Source organism: Ptychodera flava, chromosome 4, assembly GCF_041260155.1.
Source record: "Ptychodera flava strain L36383 chromosome 4, AS_Pfla_20210202, whole genome shotgun sequence".
NCBI classification, from domain to species: Eukaryota; Metazoa; Hemichordata; class Enteropneusta; family Ptychoderidae; genus Ptychodera; species Ptychodera flava.
Genome location: NC_091931.1, coordinates 19,355,238 through 19,381,165, shown reverse-complemented (window position 1 = coordinate 19,381,165; position 25,928 = coordinate 19,355,238). Strand labels below are relative to the sequence as shown.

General features: G+C 38.3%; 1 protein-coding gene across 1 annotated transcript in view; it reads left to right on the top strand.

The window, feature by feature from the left end:
• LOC139131112 (fibroblast growth factor 20-like) overlaps positions 1–24,166 on the top strand; it is a 30,368-nt gene extending 6,202 nt beyond the window's left edge. Inside the window, exons 2-3 of the mRNA XM_070697061.1 lie at positions 19,986–20,089; positions 21,348–24,166. Of these exons, the coding sequence (XP_070553162.1) occupies positions 19,986–20,089; positions 21,348–21,656 (413 nt within the window). The 3' untranslated portion in view covers positions 21,657–24,166. The remainder of the gene's footprint in view (positions 1–19,985; positions 20,090–21,347) is intronic.
• Positions 24,167–25,928: the final 1,762 nt, after the last annotated feature.

Below are 25,928 nucleotides of genomic sequence, written 5' to 3'. Positions count from 1 at the left end.
TAGAACACACAGGACCCTGATAAAACTGAAATGAAACATTCGAGTATCCCACTGCAGCGTGGATAAGGATTTATGACGTCCCTTTTGTGTTTGGTGGAAAGAAACTGTTCTTTCAAAGTTTGCTTTCATGAATTATATTTTTTTTGTTTTGCTGACGTTTTCTGTGGTTCATATCCATGGTTCAAAGATCGACCACGTACAGTCGAACTGGTGCCATGTTATGTATACCTATACGAAAAAATTATATTCCGTGTCCGTCTGTACGAAATCCACGAGTCTGCCAATTCGTGACAACTTTGCGATTGGGCGAAGTTATTTAGATCTTTTTGTTCCTGACCTAGATTACCCGAACGCCCTCGTTTCCGAAAGATGCGACGGTCTAATGCGTATATCTATCAAAATCTACGCCTACGGTCTATTGTCAAATATTTTTAGACGAACTGTAATAACCACCGGTCATTTAAAAACAGGCACAACGCTGCTAAGATATCCCGGTCCCCTTCAAATTGAAAATATATTAGTTTGCTAGTCAAAATTTTATGGTCTAGTAACGAAAGAGAGAGGAGCCTGCGCACTATAATGAACGCAAGTTAATTTATCTTGGCTGTGATTTCCTGTGTTATTGTGTTGGAAAACTTTCAGTAAAACGATAATGGATGAAACGATCATGAACACAAGCGGTGTTAGAAGACCTAAAGACTGATCTGACCTGTAAGCAGGACCTCTGACAGATAACGCATGCTCATCGGTGACACATGTACATGGATAAAAACATACACATGCAAAGCAACGTTCAGTGATATATATATATATATATATATATATATATATATATATATATATATATATATATATATATATATATATATATATATATATATATATATATATATATATATATATATATATATATATTAATACGTACTGATACATATTAAAACATATAACATATAACTTAATAAAATTAAGTGGATTAATCAACATTGAATGTAATATTCTTTCAATCTGTGTATTTCAAGCGCTGTCTTCTCATTAGTTTTTTTTAAATATATGCTTGTATCACGAGATGACGATATCAACTTCCTGGTTCAATAAAGATACATGAGTACATAGTCTAGACGCCATATCCCATGCTCTCTGGTCATTCAACAGCTGGTTATGGCGAAGTTTGTTTGATTCGTTGATTTTTATCACGTGACTGTTCGCCTCTCCCCCTCTCTTCCCTCGGTCTGTCGACCTCACAGCATATCTTTACCCCCGCTGTATCTGTTACTTGTTTTATTGTGGTCAAAATATTCTAGTGTGTTACCTGTGTAAATAAAAATATCGCGATAATCGATGCTTATTTAGGGCGTGGTTGTTATACTTGACAGAATAGTTAACTGAGCGCAAAGTCGCTATCTTTTTTGGCGACATTGGTTTGGTTCCTTCATACAAAAGGCCAGCACAAAAGGATACCGACTCATTTGTCAAATGCCGTCATATACGGATTCTTCCTGTTGATAATGACGTGTGTGATAACATTTTAATTGTATTTTTACACATTTTCTCTTTCTACCTACAATATGTTGACATGCAAAGTATTAATATTGCCAGGACACCGCGTACAGTGGGAAATCTTATATTTGCTGACAAAATGCCTCGCCCGGACCAAAAGTCAGTTTTGGACATTGTCACGTGACAAACATGCAGGTTGAGTTGACAGGTTGATGTATAGGTATTTCGATATGATTTTAGGAGGAGTGTGATAAATTGCCATTCACGAATTTATAGAAATCATAAAAGGATTACCGCTAAGTTCTGCTTTAGGAAGTGATCTCGGGAGAGATTGTTTTGCATCGTCCAGCCAAAATGTAAGTCAAGACAAACGAAATGATGACACCTGTGGCGATCAAATGAAACCTTTAAGTACTCATGTGGGTTTTTTCTGAATTTTTCTTCTCTGAAAATTCCAATGATACAATGTCAACTACTAATCGTCCTTCAAATAAAAGAAACCAATCAACGAACAAACCAACAAACGGATAAATGAATAAATGCATCGACTCGCTGAAAAATTTTTAGTTTTTCTCTCAAATATTTTGTAACAAGATAAGTCAACCAATTTGAACACGAAAATCTCTGAGTTCAGCTGCTGGGGAATCGATCAAACTGAAAACAGATTTTTAAAAAATCATTATCAACAAATGAAGTTTAGAACAATCACAAATAAAACCACCATTACGTGCGTGAATATTTAGCTCCAAAGGCTTACGCACAAGTTGAATGGAGAAACAGTCTGACTGAAGTCTTTTTTTGTCGAAGTTGTACCACCCCAATGTGAAGTATTAACCCAATATGTGATAACACTTAACCAAATATTTAACCCTAAATAATAGAAAATTATGTCAAAAAAGTCATGAGAATGAGGCATAAAGGATAGCCGAGTTTCACTTGTGAAATAAAGATTTAACTTTCAGTGAACAAAGAGGGGATAGTGTATCTACTCCAATTTGGTAGTACATGTACTACGTTGGTGTAAGTGATTTTTGTTGAAAACAAAAAGCCTAGAAATGCCACATTCAAACTACGTGTCACACACTCAAAGAGGCAGTCGATGCTTCTTTTAATCACATTCTAATAATTTTCTTCTGTGTACAGTTTCTTGTTTGAGAAACAGCGTCTGCGGTGTTTGAGTTTTTCTACTTCTATTGCCAGCACTCTGCCTATTGACAGGTAAATTAAAACCCTAACTGAAGTTAAATTGTCATCAATAGCAAAGTGTTCTGTAGCACACGCAAACGCTGTGTTGACCAGCTAAGAACTAGTGATCGCCATGGTATACAGGGAGTGGTACGGCTCATACACCGCATGGCGGATATCGGTGAAGCTGAAACAGCCTAGAGTTGAAGGTGACATTGATGTTTGTGGTAGTGACAGGTCGTGTAGGCAAGGACGCTAAGACGACGCCGTCTAATTGTAGCCACATCCGCCTGCATGGAATGGCAACCAGATCCCGATGATGGTCATATTGGCGACGAGGAAGAAGTTGCCCTGACAAGATGAACATCGGATATCATTTGGAGACAGTATGAGAAACGGTTTTTCTTTAAACGCAACAAAAATATTGCAAATCACGCCAAAACGACGATAAAAGTTGTTTTAAAGATAAAAAATCTGCTTAAACATCGCAAGTGAAATATTTGCACGATGGTAGATGTACCCCTATATTCTTCCCCTGAGAGTAATGTCGCCCGTCTGCCGACAACGATTTTCTCCATGGAATGATTCATTCACATCATTCCGCATGTTTTGAGTATCGGATTGATAAGTTGAGTTCTGGGCACAGCTCACTCTAAGTAACCCCAGTTTAAAGCATGTCATAATATTTATGTTATGTCTGGACGAACTGTGTCCCCCATGATCAGTAGTTGAGCATATTTCATAACCTAGCGTGACATCAATGACTTCTTCCGGCACACTCCGAAAACAAAATTTAGAAGATATTTATTTCGTCATGTCATGTCCAGGGGTAGAAATTCAATAGCTAAAACAGTTGTTGGTTTTCCCAGTGGTCCATTTCGAGATATTCTGACGCAAGATTGCCGCATGGTCAATCTCCTATGTACAGAACTCTGCCAGAGCAGGGGTTTCGTTTCTGATTGGTAGTTCCCGAGCTTTGGGGTCCAAAATGTTTTTAAGGCTTCCTTCAGTAAAATTTTCACGGCCCCTCCCCCACCGACGGCGTAAAATTCGGAAGCGTGTCGGCACCATAGAAGTTTTCGTATCACGAACAAAAGAAAGATCTGAGCAAGTTTAGACTGCCGACGAGGGAAAAAAGCGGGTCAGTTATTGTGATATGATAAATCACTTGTAGGCATGAAGCAAAAGTTGATAAAGTAATATCAAAAGGTGACTCTGTCAGTTTACTTAATCTTATTGGCATGTACACATGTACTGGGCAACGACGCGATATCATACGAGCCAGTCCAAAGGTTCAGCTGTTTGGGATTAAGCTGCTAACAGTTTAATAGACTACTTTGTATGACCTTTTCAACTGAAGTTTATTGACTTAAGGAGTCCCCTTCTACTAATTTTCACGATGTCCGTTATACTTAGAATAGAACTGGTCTTTCTATTGTCCCATGTAACAACTAAGCTTATATAATACTCTCGGCATTCATGCCTAAATATGGAACTCATTAAATGCAACCCGTCCAAATGTTTTCAATATTGAAATACCTTGGCACAAATATAACCTTGAAAAACCCGCAATTTACTTAGAGCGGCTTAAATTGGTAAATAGAGACTTGTGGTACTGGCGGTATTTTGCCGACCTACAGTACAGCTTTCGTCGGCGCACACACTGTTGAGGGCCGAAGCTTTTGGAAACTACCGACATATCCGTGTAGAACCGAAAGTAGGCATGGAGCCGGATCATGGAAGTGTTGTTAATTCCAAACGAGAAGTAGGCTAGGTAAATTAATGTACACGTTGACTAAACATGGCTCGCCCGTGATTTGTACACCCGTCTCTTATTCGAACTAATATCCGGGTGATTTTCATTGGGATTTCTGACTTTTGCAGAACTTGCTCCTCGAACTTTCAACCTAAAAGCGAAATGGAAATATCGAATGTAAAGTCGAGTCTTAGTCTTTCGACTTATGACGAGTCACTGCACCAAAACAAGTTTAAGATAGTATGCAAATCGAAATTGAAGTACATAAAATTTCGCTTAAACTTTTGTGAAGGGAACTTTAAACCATTCTCTTTCAACATCAAGGATACAAATAAGGGGTCAAAGTGCAAATTCTGGTATACGAGAGAAACAAATTTACACAATATTTACCGAATTTAGAAGTACAAAATGGCCGCCAACTTTTTTACAAAAATAAGCCTGTGAAAACTTTAATTACTCCATGAACTTCAACATGAGTCCCCCACAAGTGGTAGACCAAAAAAGTATTGTAAAAGTATCAGAGTCTGAATATCTGTCCCCGAGGCGCATTCTACCTTAATCGATGAACGGTTACACAACGTGCAACTCTGAAGAGAGCTGTGATTCACTACATTTTTGCAGCGTCGTACCGACTTACATCACGTGATGCATACTTGACCGTAACGATCGCTGTCGATCACGTATGATAGAATTATTGTTTTGTCGTCCGTTTTAACAAAATCTTTCCATAGAAACCACCGAAATTGAAAGATACGCAGTTTGACCATAGACCCTTAAGCGAAAGGGTCTACGGTTTGACTTTATAAAGGCGGTTCACTTGAATCGTTATTTGCTCACCATTTCCTTATTTCCTTATTAATGTGACTTGCAATTCCCTGGCTGGAAACGCGGTTATTCTGTTGGAAATATCTCAAAATTAGTCGCAATTTGTGCTCGGCCGGTAAGTTTCGATTTGTGTTGTTTCGAAACCTTGTCAAACTCACTTCAAATAGGTTGAAGTTTCGGTCACGCTGTAACCGGGCGATTAGTGACACAAATGCTCAGTACGTTAGAGTCGTCAGACGGCAGATGAGCAGGTATTTCACCATTGATTACTGTGTTCTCTATCATGAAAGTATAAGCACACTCTTGACTCGCGTCATACACATAAGAGGGAGAAATATTACTTATTTATTGATGGCTGGACTGGCCTTCTCCGATAAATTACAATAAAATTCTTTCAAAAGCATGCGTACCCGATACAGTGCACGCAATACAACAAGATATATATCCGTTTCTGTACCTTCAAGTGTCAAGAGTCCGCACATTTGCAAAAGTACGTATTTACCAATATAGGTACAGAAACACAGACAGGGAACTGAGATAAATTAATGCAGAAAGAATGAGATAGATAGATAGATAGATACAGATAGATAGATAGATAGATAGATAGATAGATAGATAGATAGATAGATAGATAGATAGATAGATAGATAGAAGATAGATAGATAGATAGAAGATATATACAGATAGATAGATAGATAGAAGATAGATAGATAGATAGATAGATAGATAGATAGATAGATAGATAGATACATACATACATACATACATACATACATACATACATACATACATACATACTTACGTACATACATACATACATACATACATACATACATACATACATACATACATACATACATACATACATACATACATACATACATACATACATACATACATACATACATACATACATACATACATAATACATACATACATACATACATACATACATACATACATACATACATACATACATACACGTACGTATGTACATAATCTATATATATACATATACACAGACACATGTAGATGTACCAAAAACTGGAGTAAAACGGTCAATGCCGATGTTGACTTGATGGATGACTTGCTGACCTTATGAGAAACAATTTTCCAAATAAACAGTCACTGATTGTTGATTTACGATATTTACTTCTGGTGACTTTGACCCGTGACCTACTGGACGAAGAGCTAGGTCAGGGAACTTCCATACATCGAGGGGATGAGTCGGTCCAAAAAATCCCAGTCACATATGTTACAAGTAAAAAGCGAGTTTACGTACTAACATGCCACGAAGTACATGTAGTATCAGTCTATCGTCATTTGTTCTTAAATTGACTGCACATCGCCCTGTGTCCTGATAAATAATTCCATACCCGCGTCTCCGGTAATTTATAAAATATACTGTTCTAACTTTGGCAAACTGCAAACGCTGACAAAAAATCCACTCAAAAAAGAAGAGGCTGAATTTATTTAACCCGATACGAGAAAAAAATGTTACTAGTGTTATTTGTTAATTGAAATAAATATTTAACAACGCTGTATCAAATTTCAGACAAATTCTTTGTGATGCGCACGAACTTATGTAGCGGAGCTTAGTGTAGTGTAGTGTAGTGTAGTGTAGTGTAGTGTAGTGTAGTGTAGTGTAGTGTAATGTAGTGTAGTGTAGTGTAGTGTCGTGCCGTGCAGTGCAGTGCAGTGTAGTGTAGTGTAGTGTAGTGTAGTGTAGTGTAGTGTAGTGTAGTGTAGTGTAGTGTAGTGTAGTGTTGTGTAGTGAAGAGTAGTGCAGTGTAGTGTACTGTACTGTAGTGTGTAGTGTAGTGTAGTGTGGTGTAGCGAGTGTAGTGTAGTGTTGTGTAGTGCGTGTAGTGCTGTGTTGTGTTGTGTTGGTGTTGCGTTGCGTTGGTGTTGTGTTGTGTTGTGTTGTGTTCTGTTGTGTAGTGTTGTGTTGTGTTGTGTTGGTGTTGCGTTGCGTTGGTGTTGTGTTGTGTTGTGTTGTGTTGCGTTGTGTTGTGTTGTGTAGTGAAGATTGATGTAATTTGGATACATGTATCTCAGGACATGGTACCGACTTGGCTTCAAAACGTTGCAGCATCTGTCTAAACGACAGACGGTTAATATGCAAAACAAGACGTAAACTACTTGAAAAACAGTGTGAGCGAGACAGTGAAAACACTTTCATCAATAAAAGCACAGATAATTCATTAGGCCTTTCCGCCTGCCAATTATTTTGGTCTTATGTTTGAATTTGGTGTTTACAAGTTTGCGCAGTCAACTGAACCAGCAAACGCCAAAGGTTATTAATTCCTGTCGCGTTCGCGGGTGAAATGTTGAGTAATCCCCTCAAAAAGTTCTAGGTATGTTGGTTTCCATTACTTTATGGGACGCTGTCAGTGTAAATCTCTTATTGAAGCCAGTTCGTTATTGGTACAACCGACGAGCCGATTTCGGGAATTTGTCACCAACGTGTTATGGTGTCAAATAAAATATTCTTGGGTATTTTGCTCAATTTGAAAGTTGGGCATATTTAGATTACAGATGACTGTATACCTTTAACTGTAGAACGTAAGGTTAAAATTGTCATCACTTGCTCTCCACTAAGATTTTGAAAATATTCCTTCACCCTAACAATGTTTTCCATCTTTCACCCCCACCCTCTCCCCACCAAAAGAAACTTCTTGCTCTCTTGCTATTGCAAACGCTTCCAACGGGCCCTCTAGCTCCCCCAACTACAAAAGCTCCTCGCTGCCCTTCCCATCATATGATATGCCCCCTCCTCGTCAAAACCTCGTAAATATTAGACTCCTATGTACTTTAAAGTTCCTATCCGCCCACGTGGCCCAAGTTGACCGCGTAGAGTAAGAACAAATTTCCTCTCCCGCTGACGATAAAAAATGCTTGCTCGCCCGCCAGGAAGCCGCTGGCTGACACCTTTTTTAACGCTAACAACTTTGTTGACTGTCCTATACGCGCTCTGCAGAATGTTAAACATTCCTCCGCACTCAACGCCGTAAATTTACAGATTCTTGTGGCTTACCAAGCGTAATTACAGTAACCAGAAACGAGAGACAGAAGTTGTGACTAACAGTCCAGTCCTTAAAAGTAAGCGATACCCGAACACCCGGCTCCTGGGAATACCCAAAACATGGGCCGATTTAAGTGTGCAAAACTTTGTCGGGGTTGAATCACCCATAATTACGTACAGTGGTCGCAACAAGGGCAGTTTAACAATCATACTTTTTATGTCTGTCTGTCGCCCAGTTTCACTGCTTCGATAAAGTTTGTGTGCGATGTATGATTTTGAGCTTGTGAGCATGTGTGCTCCTGAACTAAACAACGTGTGGAGGGGTCTCAGGCAGAAAAAAAGTAACAACTTAGCCGGTTATTGAACCACTCTTTTGCGCGAGTGGGGATTTGGCCGAGTGGTTCTGTCTGTTGCTTCTCTGCTAGGTGACTGCTACCGTAGGTTGTGGTTTCGAACCCGATTGAAAACACCGTATTTTATATTTTTGCTGTAAACTAAGTCCTTGAACGAGGATGAATTGCCCAACTTCACGCTGAAGTGAAAACAGTGATTACCTCCGCATGTTCCACTTTCCAGTGAAATCGAGAGCAGCGTGTACTACAAACACGGTATTCTTTGCTGGAATACATGTATTCAAGCAAAGAATGGGCCTTCTCTTGTTGCAGTCAGAAAACACACAGCTGTTCAAGCAAACCCAAAACAAAAAAATACGAATACAAACAAACAAATAAACAAACAAATAAAAAACACCACACTTTAGAATGAAATTTCTAAATCTAATTCAATATGCAAGAGCAATAAATTTCATCGACCAATTTCATCCTGTGAGATCTGCTGCATTCGTGTGCGTATAGTCAACGACGCAAGTCACGTTGCGGAATGTATTATGGAATGTATAAAGGATTGGAAACCAATATGATGACGTATTATTTCCAAAAAAATATTCATTCACAATATGATGAATAATAATCACACAAAATTATAACGTTGAAGAAAGTACGTGTGCTGTCGAGAAATGTTTAAAACATCAGAACCGACAAGAGGGAAGATAGTGATTAACAGACAGTGCAGTGTGAAGCTTTTAATATTCCTTGTGGAGAGAAAGATGGAATCAAGACGCTAGAACTTGCCACGACTGACAAAAAGTAGGGATGAATTTAACATTGCCGAAAATGTACACATGTAAAGGTCAATCGGCAATTTCGTATACGGGTGCTCAATTATGGAACTCGTTGCCTAATGTAATTAAAGTTCATACTTCCAGGCATAGCTTTACAAAAGCACTGAGAGAGTATCTGTTACAGGAATACCTACAGTGAACTAGTTAAATCATAATAGTTGTCACATCATTGTGTAAGAATTTTCAGGAATACCTCGCTCTGATATCGAACTTGTATCATATAAATATAAAATGTTTGTAGAACTCTTTGTATAACAGCGCACGTGTTAACCTAATTTAAATTTTGTAAATGGGCCAGGCTCGACTAGCGAACAGCTATATTTTCTGGCTCCACATTACCACTGAAATGTAAATTTTGTATTTGCTTGTTATGACTTGTGAAGTGTACTACTTTTCATGGTAATAAACCAAACCATCTTCACCATCTTCACCAAGCCTTTGGAGCTTTTCCATATTCCTGCCTTTCCCATCAGTGCAGAGTTCCAAAACATGACGAGGTTGCAGTTTATGTCAAACCTTGTCTGACTTGGTGAGATGGTTACCAGCAGTGTTCCGAGGGCTTGACCTTTGCCCCCACGGTGACACTGAGGTCGACATGTGCATGGACGGCAGAGCCTTTATGATTTCTCCCCAGCATTTGACAAGGGCGAGCTTCGAATAAAGGTTTTACGTGAAGTTCCAGAGAAAAATCGCAAAACTATGACTTCTGCAGGCTTTTCGGGTTTGTAATTGGCAAGCGACCATCTGAATAAGTTCGTATCCGACCCTGCATTGAATCAGAGCCATGCCTTAGTGCTCATTGCAGTGATAAACAGCAAACAGAAAGACCCGAGTAAAAAACAAACCAAAGATGTGGATCCATCTACATGTAAAGTGAATATTAAGTGGAAAGCGCCTCGAATACCGATATTCAGACTCTCAAATGTTGCAATACTTTCCTGGTCTACCACTTGTGGGCGCTCATTTTAAAGCTCATGGTGCGAGAAAAAAAATTCACTGTCTTAGTTTTTCGAAAATCCTGAAGTGTCACTTTTCCCGCAGAGTTAGCAGAGGGATGGCGGCCATTTTGCATTTCAAATATCGGTAAATAACACAGTCCCTCGTGGGCTATTCAGCTCTGGGACTATTCGCCCCATAGACGAGTGTACATAAGCGAGAAACACTGTGGACTGTGGTAAATAATGGGTAATTTGTTTCTCTAACACCAAACTTTGCTTGGTGACCCCTGATTTTTGTTCTTGCTTTGGTCAGAGAATGGCTGAAAATTTCATTGAGGAAATTTTGAGTAAAAATTCAAATCTTTCGCTTTCGAGTCGCGTACTACCCTAAACGCTTTCAGACAGTAGTCTGTCTTCACAAGCTGAGGCAACGCCAAGTTCATATCGCTAGCTCAGGGAGTCACGGTGTTCAGTACATTTTTATGACTTGTATACTTCTCAGAAATATCCGGTAAAATTTAAGCCCCTTTGAGAGTCCTGCTTTCTTTCACGACTCTTCAAGACGAAGAAATCAATATTTCAAGATGAAGAAAGTAATAAGAACGCCATTAAGTCAAACAGAGCAGTTTGTTAGAGTCATAATGTCGCAATATTTAATTTGATTTATGGAGTACACTAAGGTGCACGGGGTATCGCTAGAAAGTCGTTGTGCTAATGGTCCAAGTGAACTGTGCATAAACCGCGGAGTGCGATCCGATCCAGCCTGGGGTAGATGAACTTTGATAACATCTTGGATACGCTGATGACGCACGTTTTGATTGATACAAGGGATTACATCATCAGGGTCTTGTATTTATTATCAGGGTACGAGAACAGCTCTGATGGACAGTGACTGAGTGTGTGCCAGTCGACTGAGTGAAAATAAATCACTAAATGAAACAAACAAGAACCAGAAGAATGTCAAAGGCTGGGACTCTGATGGTCTATAGATGACAGGTCGTGGAAATTGTATAGTATAACCGCAGAGATAACACCAGGCGCTTCTATGTAAACCACAAAGACAGGGCTATGTCAGTTTGCTCTTCACTATCATGGAGACAAAACAGTGATAATACAGCAGTAACTGAGAGATTTGACAACAATTGTCGCTGCAGATAAACGTTTCTTAGCCTACGGTCCGGTGAACTTGAAATCACCAAGTTTCAGCCCACCAACGAAGGCAGTTGGCTTTAAACGCTATAGTTTGATTTGTACTTTTGCTTTTGAAATGAATTTCAGTGAGCAGTGAAGTTCACCGATCAAGAATTCAACAGTAAAATTTGAGCTGAGAGCATTTAGAAGTCTTCGTTGGAAAACTGAATGTAAGTGGGTTTTGACACGCGTTTGGTCGCCGAACAAGATAATCGATATACAGACACATGGAGAATTATGATAAAATAAAAGTATTTTATTTCTTCTCGTCCTGACATGTACGTTTCATTAATACAGTAAAGTTTCTTATCGTAACGCTATATTGCCTATAGTACATAACTGAACATGGTGCAGATGAAGTGTACAGAACCAGTGTAAACTTAGAGAGATCACAAAACCCTATGATACTGATCTTTAGAATTCTTGGATAATGAAACTGAACGGACAAGAGTTTGGATAGAACGTGAAAGCTAGAAGACGAGTACGCTTTCAAACAATTCGTGTTTTCCTGCTAAAGTTTCAGTGTTTTTTTTCCATCATGGTTGACACTCGAAGATGAGCTGTCACAGTGCAAACCTCATCGGCAAACATTATCGGACCTTCGTAATGCTTTGCTAATATGGTCTACAGCTTGCTGGGCGCATTTTGACACAATTTACACGGTCTTGTTGTTTTTTTTTGTGTTCATCGGACTTTTCCTGTCAGAGTAGAGAATAAAGCAGTCTTTCATTTCAAACACTAGTAAATCTTACTTGCTTAGTTTATCAAATCCCAACATTTGTACTTCGGCCCCTGAGTTATATATTATTTATTATGAATGAAAATAGTTGAAAGTTTACGTAAGGGAAACATTAAAGTTTAACACTTTCATTTTCGATGCGCGTGTTACCTAAATACTGTCGCCCGTTGTTATCCGCAAACTTAGTGTCATGTAGCCTTAAGGTAGAACGCGCCTCGGGGACTGAGAGTCGGACTCTCAAATTTCTACAAATATTTTCTGATCAACCACTTGTAGGGTACCCATTTTAAAGCTCTTAGAGACAGAAAAACTTTCACCGGCTTAGTTTTTCGAAAATTCAAAATTTTATTTTCCCCCATAGAGTTAAGACAAGAATGGCGGCCATTTTGAATTTCAAGTATAGCAAAATGTAGTGTAATTTGTTTCACTAGTTCCAAATTTTGCATGTCGACCCCCGATTGTTATTGTTGATTTGGTAAGAGAATGGTTGAAAGTTTCATTTAGGAAAGTTTGAGCAAAAGTTCAAGTCTTTCACTTTGGAGGCGCATACTACCTTAACAAACAGCTGCTGAAAGCAATTCTCGATGACTTAGTTTGGCTTCACCTCCGTAGGTCCATCCAAAATTATCAAGTTTATACTAACTTTTACAAAAGCTTGATTTTGATAATTAATCTTATAGTTTCAAGTGAAAACTTCTCCACACAGCGTTTGCAGTTTTCAAATCTGTCTGTAGTTACTCCTGATGACCAAACTGCCTTGTTGAAATCATAAGGAAATGTACACTTTGGAAGATCACTTTTTGGAGTATATCATCTCAGAGACTATTGTCACGGAGATTACCAATTTCGTCTTAAATTCTTAGAGATGATCTAATTGTTAATATTATCTGGCAGACTAGATGTCGAAATATCTTAACCGTGATGACAAGACCTTCGACGATCCTACGTCTTTGATCATATTATTTGGTTTGCAGGTCCCATGACCTCTGTCACTAGTGTTTATCAAATCATGGTGATCTACGAACATTGTGTTTCCGAAATGATTATTACTTCAACTTTCTCCAAACAGCTGTTCCTGTTGTGTAAATGTTTAATGAAATGTCCTCTCTACATCCAAAATCAAAATATCAATATTTACTTTCAGTGAGAATTATTAAATACATAATAGTCGTATCCTTTGCTTATATATATATATATATATATATATATATATATATATATATATATATATATATATATATATATATATATATATATATCGTCCTGACGATTGCCAAGCGCATGAAACAGTCTGTAGGGTAATCACGACAAGTTCCACGTCTAGCAAGTATATTATATATATATATATATATATATATATATATATATCTACTATATATATATATTACTATATATAATAACTATATATATCTATAGTATATATCGATATATATATATATAGTATTAAGATGTTCTCGAAATTACAGTGCTCGATGCTAAAGCAAAGCGTTTAAAATAATAACACAAATTACTTCAAGTATAGAGTAATAATATCTGTTATTTTAGTTTCGTGGAACCTGCAATCTTTAGAGAGAGAGAGGGTTACAAATTATCCTTGAATGTCTGAATTCAGTTCTGTCTGTCTTATGATAGCAGGATGCATGAAAGTTAAGGAAGTGCTTGAATATATATATATATATATATATATATATATATATATATATATATATATATATATATATAATATATATATATATAACCGTACTCTCTGTGCCCAAGTTCAGAGGTTGCCATAAAGCCATTATGGTGATAACCGGGAGGGCACATAGTATACATTTTGTATATATATATATATATATATATATATATATATATATATATATATATATATATATATATATATATATATATATATATATATATATATATACACACACAAATTGGATGGTATGTCGATGTTCTGGTTTCCAAACTACCAAAGAGTCGAACCAGCGAGCATGTCGAGATGTGAATTATGGAGATAGATACAGCGGTGTCACTCAAGACTTTTAAAAGCTTTCGCATGTGTTTGCACACATATCACATACGTAACATGTATCCGAGAAATGGCAGCAAATAAAAGCGGACCTCTGTCAAACTCATCGTGTTTTTTTATTTGCATGAACCACCACAAAAATCAGAAAGTGATATATTTGAAATGGAAAACTGATGAGTCCCTGTGCTTTGGACCTCCCTGGAAGTAAACTCTTTCTCTCTCTCATGCACTATTTCGTAGTGTTAAATTTCCGACATTACATGACGTATTATGTACGAAGTCAGGTTATGCACTTCCGCGATCTGTGCCACTAAGTGTGGCCAAAAAGTGACAAAGTCTTAGATATGTTTATCCACTAATTGTATTATCATATATTAGCTGAAGTACGAGTGATAATGTGTGTAGAAGTATCGGGTGAAGCCTTGGAACCGTAACCTCGTGTTCCGAATCGGAATTTGAACACAGTTGATTATCTTATTGATGCGCTGACTCGACCCGAGAAGTACTTGCAAATGCGCAAGTAACGCAATCCCACGCTGGATATAGGCGTCCCTTGGAAGCATCGTTACTCTTGTTGATCGGGTTGCACTTTATTAGAAATGACAGCAGTTACACTTGATCACAATTGGCAGTTTGCCCTGGATCTTGTTGTACCCAGTGCAGTTTACTGAATCCTCGAGATCACAGACGACCCGCGAATACCTTAGAATTAGTAGAGTAAACTTTGAAAAGATTAAATCGTCGACACATTGAAGATCCGATCCCGGTAAACCAAAATTATTTCCAACGTACGACAATCTCAAAGTTCATAAATGCAAGCTGTTCTGTTTATTTTACCACCTGGTGGTGCACGTCCCCCCTGTGTCGGTATTCAAAATGACTCTATCACTGCCTTTATATCATACAGTAAAAGAAGGTTTAGAAGAAGAAAGATAGTTTTCAGAGTGAAGTCTGAATTGATATTTTTATGTTCATGCAGTATTTATAATACTACTTTCCTATTAAAGCGCTTCAGGTCATCCGTAGTCGTCCCTGGAAAAGCGATTGCAGACCTGTAACAATCGCCCTGTGTTTCTTGAGGTATAATGCGACTTCGGGACAGGTATTTGGGATCTTAAACCTTTACAATAGTATTTGGTCTACTGCTTCTTCAGGGCTCGTGTTGAAGCCCCTGGAGTAACTAAAGTTTTCTCCGGTCTAAATTTTCTAAATCGAAAATTCGTTTTTTTCCCATGGAGTTGACAAAGGGGTGGTGGCCATTTTGAATTTCAAATGCCGTTAAATGTTGGGTAATTTCTTTCTGTAGTACCAAGTTTTGCACATTGTACCCTGACATTTATCATGTTTATTCTTCCTTTCGATAAGGAAACGATATGTTTCCTTACAGAAAGTTTGAAAAACACTGGATTCTTTAAATCTCGAGGCGCGTCCCACCTTAAAGTTATAGAGTCACCTGTAATCTAAATATGCCCATATATGGTCAAAGGGGCGTTCCTTGGTATTCAAAATACCCATGTGAGGGCGGTGTTTTAAAAAGCGGCTACCCGCTTTAAATCTGTGATTGGTTAGATTTTCTCTTTCCATGGTAACTGTGGCAAAATTGGAACAGGGGACATTATACCTTTAAGTTTTTAGCGCTGAGAGAAACATTAGCTGTGAATTTTGACACATTTTTGTTTCATCTATTTGCCTGTAAAATGCAGTTTCTTTTTCTGCTAGTAAAATCATGGCGAATTATATTACCATGCCCTGCCCGTCGCATTTTAATTGGTCGAGCTGAACCACGTGACTGACCACAAATACACAGTAATGGTTTGTTTACATGCCCGTGAATATGAATAATAAGATTAACAACTCAAAGTATCGTAACTTTACAGCTCAAACGTAAATCATAATCAATCACAAAATAAAATGGAGTACTTGTAGGTCAAGTTGAGATACTTTTTTTGAAAACATCTCCGGATATGCCAATTTTTACAGCGCGCGTGATAGTGCGTCGCGTATTGCTCAGTTTCTGGGGCCCAGTTGTCGTTCGCTCCGGAAATTTCGCAAATTTTGACGGTTTTCTCGGGTTCGCTGATAATATAATGGAAATAACAGACTCCGCTCTGACCATTAACGTTTATTGTGGGCGCGGGCTCGAGGAAAGCCAAATTAACGGGCTCGGCAAGCCTCGCCCGTTAATTTTTGGCTTTCCTCTCGCCCTTGCCCACAAATAAACGTTAATGGTCAGCGCGTCGCCCGTATTTTCCATAATGTATGGTGCTGTACTCCTCACTATAGCCTCTTCATGCGTAGCGTCTAAATGTTTATATCATTGAAAACATAATTTTTGGCCTGGCTAGAATTCCTGTCCCGACGATAACATCGCATACGGTACGCAATGCGATGCATCTGCAAGCCAGATGCATGTATACCATATATACCATGTATTTCATGTATTTCAACACACTCTGAAGAGACCGCAGGTAAAATGCATTTGTCTGACGGAACAAAAATAATGATAACAAAGTGAAAAGAATAAGCCATTGTCGAGATCCCTGAAAAGCAGTGCCGTTAGCCAGTCTACTTTTTGATCCTTTCAAATTAAAATTTGCATAATATAGACAGACCGGTCGACCATGTTGTTTGCTTCGGCTTCCGTTTTGATCTGGCAAGTGGAAATCATCGCTTGTACTTAAACCAGAATTCTTTTCATAGATTGCAGTTCTGCTTTCAATAAACAATTGCCTCGGTCTTCGTTCTCGATATATCTATGTGGTGGCCGTTTTAATGAGTTGTTGTTGAACGGGCCATAAGCTGTTTCACGGAATGGCAGAATTTTCACATTCGATATCCTCAACTTTGATTTACCGGAAGGTTAAGTTTTGTCCCTGTAATTTATAATTACCGATGGCTTGCGTGGGCTCGTTTAAAAGTTTGCTGATGACATCATCATTGTAGTGGATTTGAATGTAAATGGTGATGAATCTATGTATCGTTCAGAGATTCGGTCCTAAGTAGGCTGGTTTTGAAATACCGACCTGAGCCGCAGCAAAACACTGAGAAAACGGGGGAAATGATGATCAATTTTCGCAGACAGGAAAATGTCCTTAGTTTCCTAATAAGTCACAGTAACATTTTTGAAGGTGTTAGAAAACATTACATTAAAATGTTTGTGTTACATTAAACGGTATGCACGAGTTCAATTCTCAAGTAAGCGCCACCAAGACGTTTATTCTTTCGGCAACTAAAAATTAGTCGGAGTGGCAAAAGGTGTTTTCATTATTCTTTAAAGACCATTGATAACACTCCTTACATTTTCAATCACCTTTAACAAAATTTCAAAGTCGTCTTTTAGATTAACAAAGAGTTCGCAAATCAGAATAAATGCATAATTAGCATCTCTTCTGCCACCGTCACGGTAACGGAATGGATGCTTATTGTGCAATTTTTTTTTCTGAGGCACGCATCTTCTAGCCACGTGACGCTACAAACCCACTCATACAGCAGGTGCACGAGAGAAGCCAAACAAACCAATGTGACTTAAAAGTTTAGCCATTTGGACTACTGAAATGACTTTCAGTATCTCTTCCATGCCATTACCGACCTAACTTGTCATAAAAGCGCTCTCGCGGTGAAACTGAAATTGAGATAAATCGGTGACTGCATTCTGTTCACGAAACCAAATGTTGCCTGTTTGTCCTTGAACGGACAAGCTTGGTTACTGGAAGTACTCGGGCAAACCAGCGACACCCTCGGAATCTGGCTGATTGAGGCGATAACATCAACAAAGTCCTGAGATAGAAATGTTTAATTTCTGACCGACCCAGGCATATTGTGACCCTAAATGTTGCCTCTATTGCGCTTTGTGTTCATACCGCACCACCATATGACGCCGTGTAACCCTTAACCTTGAGGGTACAGGCACCATAAAACTATTTTGGCTGTCAAAACAATGATTGCTGTAATGGCAGGGATGACGTAATCGTCCAGTAACTGCCCCAGCCCTTTAATGTTCAAGATTTCAACGGTCATCCAACGGTTTCTGTGAATGTTTCTAGCCTCTTCCCTCCCCGCCACCGTCTCAGCTATCTGTGTTAGGTTCGATTCGGTGAAATTGTCTCCGGTTCTCTTTGTCGCGTAGTCTGATCATCACTCGCCTATTGCTTACGTAACCTCTCCACAGATTTGCCATTTTAACCCCACCCTCCAAAAAAGCAGTAACAACAACAACAACAACAACAAAACAAACAAAAACAACCTCGGACCAGATACAAAGTAAATTGGCTGTAATCCCTGGCCAGACTGTCTTTGTATCAAATTCTCAAATATTGCCATCGTCTATGGTCATTTGTTCGAGATGACGAATTTGAAATTAATGGAGCCTTCATCTTTTGGGGGAGGGGGATGACTTTTACAAAACTGTCACGGGTCTCAATTTTTATAATAGACAGTTTGGGTGCGAGTTAGATTTTACGAAAGATTTGTATGAAACTATGACATGACCAAAACAGAACCGAAAATAAAAAGAAATGAACAATGGGAATAGAGTATGGTTTATTCTGTTTATTCAATATCAATAGGATTCTATCAGCAACAGCGCAGGTTGTAATGGTAAACAAACAACAAACTGTACAAATCCCGGCTTGCAGCCTAACAGGGGTAGTAAATATTGGCTTCTTGTTAACTATGACACTTGTGGCCTGAAACAAAGGCAAATAGTCTAAATAAATCTAGTGAGTTTGCAATCCTCATGATGCGATTGTAAACAGCCAAGGTTGTACAACCTCAGCTGTTTACAATCTCGTCATGACTTAGCGGTTTACGATCTATATGAAAACAGATGGTAAAAAAACAAAAAAGCTGGTAAATACATTTATTTACACAGACCAAACTTCTCTAAAACAGCCCAAAGTACAGGTGGTGTCCATAGTGCAAAGTTATGTCGTTTTGCTGTTACATTCCAGCGTCTCATCTTGATGGCTGTAATGTTTTTTATTTATCTAATCAGATCAATAATTTGACCCGGGGTCACATTTTACAATTACGAAACTAAGGGGGGGGGGGTTATATTTAGAATGAATACTTTGATGTGGGTCAACTTCTTCATTCCTTATGTTTAAATTCCACCGCCCCATCCCCATGAATAATAAGGGCGACCTAATAGCGAATGATGTCTAAAGAAGGACGACAAAGAACATCGCAAAAGTTTTCATTTTTTCATAATGCTGATTTGTTGTTTTGTGAGCTGAAGTGACACTAATTTGCATTTGTGTACACAGAATGCAATATTATGCACCTTGGTTATTATGATTAGTTTTGCATTTTTGGATAACACTCATCAATGTGTTATTAACAAGTGAATAAAATTATATTGCCTTTCAACGGTTGAATTCGAGAATTATTCGCTGTACAAGCCCTACGAAAGCGAAATTGTCTATCGCCTACGTTGTATATTTTTAATACGTAACACGAGAACCCACCATCTTCATGGTCTTGTCCGCACGGCTTGCTATGGTCAGCGTTGTATAATCACTCTAACCGACCAAGCCAAGTTTCAGTTTGAAAACTTTAGAACGCCCCCAACGATCGACATCGTGGACACATGTTTAAGATGGTACAATTCTAATGCAAGTATTTTCGTAAATTTCAGCTATTATGCTCATTGATTCGTCCGGGCTTGGAGTGATTACGATTAAAGGAGTGAAGAGTGATTACTATCTCGCCATGAATAAAAAAGGTGAACTTTACGGAAGAGTAAGTACTCTTAAAATTATTGGGCAAACTTTGATACTGAAACAGTCACCTTACCTGCTGAATGTCACATCGAATTAGAATACCTCGCAGGCTTGTATGTTTGTAGTACCTTGAAAACGTGTCATTCTAGTACAATGTATTCCAACCTCTTAGAAATATCTGCAAAGACATTGCTAGTCATATTAAAACACCGAACTTTGACAGAAGCTGGATATGATACGTTCCGAGTGGCACTGATTGACCAAACTGCTACACTCAAAATGAAATGATGACAGTCGGAAATTTTGGCAAATACATCATTATTGCTACGGCAAAGTATCTCAAAGAAAAGAATTTCTTCTGCATATTTAAAAAATTTTACATAGCAAGATGTCACAAAAGTCAGAATGACAAAGACATTTTTGAAAAAAAACGTCAAAAAGTGAGCTAAAAATCCAAACATATGATCAGCTTATCGAGCACTCACGATGACGTTTTTACATTCTTATTCTCATCTATAACTATAACTGCATATTAGTGAGCGTTTTTCTTTTTCAGTGTGAGGTTTGCATTCACCCAATTAGCATTAGAAAAGGGACCTTTGCGCAAAAAGAGTGGAGATGATCTGATTCCCTTTGGGAACAGGATTTCTATCACTGTTGTAACTTATCTCGGAAATGAACCAGACAATAATTGAACAACAAAAATGTCTTGCGCGTCATGTTCATGATATTTTAAAAAGGTGTTACTGCTGTTCTCTGCATGTTGCATTATCAAACTTTAATAATGTTGTCATCATTTTGGTAAAGAAAATGATAAAATTTTCGCACTATAAATCTAGAGTCGGTTGAAATATAGCCTTGCCAACATAATAATGTGTTGTGCGCAATGTATGATTAATAAATAAATTCTAGGCCTAACCCAGACTTAAATGTCGTTGCCAGAAATAACATAAATTACATAAATTACCCACGTATTTCCGAAAGCTTTGGAATTTGTATACAGGGCATTCTGACATGGTTTGGAGTTTCAGAATAAGAACCTGTATCTTGCAAGCAAGGCAAAAATATTGGAAAATACACGAAAAGTCCCGGGGAATGGAACCTTGATGTCACTGCTGGTATCCCGCATGAATTTTTTGGGCATGCTCAGTTATGATGTCGTTTGCGTACATGTTTAAGTTTACCTGTAGTGTGAATTGATAACTTTTTGCTTCGTTTAATATTGGAGGACGTCTTTATACTGATTTTCGTATTGTTTTTCTTTGTCCTTCTCACAGAAAGATCTCTCAGAGGAATGCCACTTTCACGAAAAACTAATTGAGAACTGGTACCTGACCTACTCGTCACACCACCACCCGAAGAAGAAGGTCGGAAGGCCTCGCAAAAAGGAATGGTTCGTCGGCTTGGACGCGAACGGCTCGCCAAAGAAAGGTCGCAAGGCGAAGGCCGGTCACGATATGTCGCATTTCAGGACCAAACCGGTTGACCCGCAGAAAGTGCCCGAGCTGTACAAAGACACGGACGGTGGCCACGTCGAAACTCCGTCCAGGAACGTGGGAAGCAATACGCGTTGCATTCCAATATAACGCTCAAATGGCGGTTAGGCAAATGTTGACATATCTTCAGGCTAGAACAGTGCACATAGCAGAACATTGTAGATATACATTTGCTGTTTTTCTCTAAACAAAAAGCACTCGACTTCAATGCGAGTTAATCGACACAAGGTTTCTGTAAGATAGAAATACTTAAAAAACCATATCATGGTCACAAAGTCATATCGTCGCGAGATATATATTCTCTTGCTTCCTGTACAGGCTTGTCTCTGCATTTTAGTTTTCATACTCTTCGACGGAGTCAATCATTTGAAACCAGCTTCGGGTGTCAATCTCAATTTTCTTTCCAATTTTATTCTTTCTTTTTTCGTTAAAATCACCTCCTAAAATGTCGCAATTTTTATTGGGAGAGAACATCTCGATTAATTTGTTGTGTTAGCCAGCTGTTTCAGAATCATCACACAATCACGCAGTGCCAGAATGGATTCACTATTAGGGATCATCCATTAAATCTTGGGGGGGGGGGATACACACAGCAAATAATGATTGAAACAGTGCGGCCTTGCTGCTGTTTTAGGGAAACTGTATTCTCAAGCTGTCGGCCGGGAAAATTGTGGCATTCTTTGGGTAAAATATGTGAATGCCATCCTAATCCTGAAAAAGACTGTCAAAGTCTATCGACGGGAAGAAAATTTACAAGTGTGAATTTTGACCCTTCAAATCAAATGGCGGATCTCTTGTGAGTGTAGCGGCAACACTGGCCTACATTGGATCCGATTGAGGTAGGCTCGGCTCGGCGCGCCTTTTTCATTCTTACAAACTAACCTTGCATGAAGGCAGTATTGATGCTTAGGTCTCCCACTCCATTAACTGTACAACCTCGTTAAAATGTTTTGATTATATTTCATTTCGTTTGAAAGATACAGTATTTACTAACATGAGCAGAACAGAATGCAGTTAACAACAACAACAATAACAACAACAACAACAACAACAACAACAACAACAATAATAATAATAATAATAATAATAATAATAATAATAATAGCTTTAAGCGAAGGAATCTGCTTTCACAACTGTATATATAATATGCCGATAGTCTGAAAGGTTAGTACATAGACTTACAATACTCTGTACATATATTGATTATGTCACAATGAATATTATTAATTCCTCAACGTACCAAGTGGTTCGTTATCACTTAGTATCGTTATCACATAGTAGCTGGATAGTAATCTGTAAGTGTAAAGAGTGTCAACTATATTATTTTGCGTAAACCGGTAAAAGACGACTGTATTGTCACGTGACTATACAAGAAACTGATGCGTAACTGTGCCCACATATCTCTGAAGTCACATACATTTGGTTGTGGGTACAGAGGGAGATTTATCTCGAAACCCAAGCGCTTGCCAGAGTAATCGTGCCAGGAAAGAATTAAAAATAAAAATACACAAAAAAAAATTGTCGATATGAAATTTCGTATTTTATCGATAGAGCGACAATGTTTGTAACCTGTGACAATTCTTTCATTATTTTTGTTCTATTAAAGAAACACATTTCTTATTTTTGTCCTGGAGTTTGTTGAAATAAAAAAATAAATTGTCAGCATACCCAACGTATCAAGTTCAATATGTAATATTATTGCCGACAAATGAAGTTTTGTCTCGACTAACATTTAGTCGCCAGCAGCTTCCTTTGATTTAACAACACAGAATGTGTGTACATAAGTTGAATGCATTTCGGCATGACTTCAGGAATATTAAAAAGACAGTTTGTTTTTTAGGTAAAGATAGAAATACTGGTGAAAATACACAACACCCGCTCATGTATTTTGGGTTTTTCCCATTTAGTTTTGCTGAGTCATCACATTAACAATTCGGTTATTAGAGGAAAAGAATAGAAATGTATTGCAACACAGGTACACCTACCAATTAAGTCAAGCAAATATAGCGTCAAAACGCAACTTTACATTATTTTTCTTTTTTAAATCAATTTTTTTACGTTAAAGGACTCAGCATAAACTAAATAAGCCAAAACACAAAATACACCACAAAGTTACAACTTATAAAGCTTTAATCTAATCATAGAGCTGTATTATTTTCTCTGTTGGTCTGTTTCTGCTTAGGGTGTCACTGTAATAGAGTCTAGAGGCAGCTGTATTTATCACACTAGGGTTTTAGTGGAAATCATTTCTATTATATTAATTTGTTCTCTTCATATCATTATCAGGTCATATTGTGTAAGCAAATGTCATTATCTACTATGACATCCTACTTACCAATGGAGTAATCCAGTTCATACAAAGTTAACTTAAGTTTCGGTCCCTTTATTATTTTGATAGTTAATGTTAATGGAAAGAGCGTCGACAACTCAATATTAGAAATCTATGTGGACATTATTTGAAATAGAAAGCCATTGGTTGTGTTGTGCCTCAGCGCAACTCTCGAAAAGACACCCAGATATTTCACAGGACTGCTGTATGGATACTTTCATGGTAATTTACAGTCAATAAATTCAATAAAGGCCATTTCAATTTTCTAAAATAGCGTGTATTATTTGCGCGTGTAGAATTCATTTTCGGAAAGCGGGACTTCGCTTCGTTGTATGACGTTGCTTAACTTTTGACTGTTGTTGTACTGTTGCGTTGCGAAATGATTATCAAGTACGTTAGACCAAACGGCATGCATGGGAAGTTGGAATACGTAAGGAACCCTTGGATTTGGCTTACAAGGCAACGAAAACAGGCTAAGGACACCGAGGTCTACATACCTCGGGAACCTGGAGAGGGGGGGGGGGGGCGTTGTTTCCACCGAAGCCATAAGGTCAGCCTGTCAGAGAAATGGCTGATTCGCCTTAATTTTGACAAATTATGACAAATTGCCCAACAAAGCCGTGTGCCGTGTGATAAAAGATAACGTGGTATTGATCGAAAATGGGGTAGATGGGTCGGATTTTGTTTATATTGCAATATTTCTAATTTCTCTATTTATAAGTCTTTCAGACATTCAAACAGAATGGTGCGGTGAAAGATTTCTTCACAACACTTTTTCGGATCGGATAATGTTGTCATATCACACTCTCCAGGTTGTACTCGCTGCTAACGGTTTTTTGGTGCCTTGGCCTTTCCCCGCGCGTGTGGGATTTTGTAGGTTTCCATGAAGGCAATACACAGGTTTACCGTTTAATTTTCTGCCTACAAATCTTTGTGTACAAATTTTAAAAATTTACAGTGTACTTTCACGCCCTCATGCTTACAGAAAGTCAATTTTTTGGTAACCTATGGAGGTGAAACCAGTTTCTGCGCGTGATTCTCGAATAGGCAGTCATATACATGGAAACAATTTAGTAAATACAAATAAAGCTGGTCCTATTTTTGAACCGCCAACCACCTTTCGAACTTTTTGAGTGGGTGCAAAACGAAAGAATTAATTACTCTGGTCTTGTCTTTATGTAGCTGAAAGACTTGTATAGAGAAAGATTGTCGGAGATTTTGCGCTCAGAGGAAACACAGTCACCTGTGATCTATTCCGCTCTGGGCCTATGCGCCCCACAGACGTGTCCGGTATGTACACATGTCTAGGGGGCGCATAGGCCCAGAGCGGAGTAGATCGCAGGTGACTGTGGAGGAAATGACCAGAGGCAAAACTTGCAATGATGGTCAAAGTTCTCACAATCTTGTTCGCTCAAGGCAGAAAAGATTACTGACATCCACAAATAGACATAAGTGAAAAATCTAATGAATTTTCCATGTTCGAGACAGACCACAAGAAAGAACTCAAGTTTCATTTTCGGGGACAGGAACAATGGCATCCAAACGATTTTGTTGGGCTAAGTCTTGAAGGGTATTCTGCTCATATCTTATCAACTATCATGTGGCTATTGACCAACCAGAATGCTCCATTCGGAAGTCTTTATCTATTCATGAGGCCCTTCGTGACTATCATTCTGCGAATCGCAATACTGGGGAGGACATTGAAGCAAAGGGGAAATCGTGGGGTAAAATCTAAAAAAACACACAAGAAATGAGATTATGAAGACTAGAGCTTTATTTATAACGCATAGGTAATAGAAGTCCCGATCGTCAAGTTGTATTTATTGTAAAGAATGTATTCAGTGTGTTTCGTGCAAGGCCCTCCCAAACTTCCGATGATATTCGATCGGCCCTTCCGACGAAGTGCATGAATAAATGTAATGATGTAAAACATGTAGAATTCTTGACTATTGGCCATTGATGCTGTTTTTCAAACTAAGAGTCGGACAGAGGAAGTCGGGTGGTCAGACTGTTAGGTGGTGAAATCTCCGATA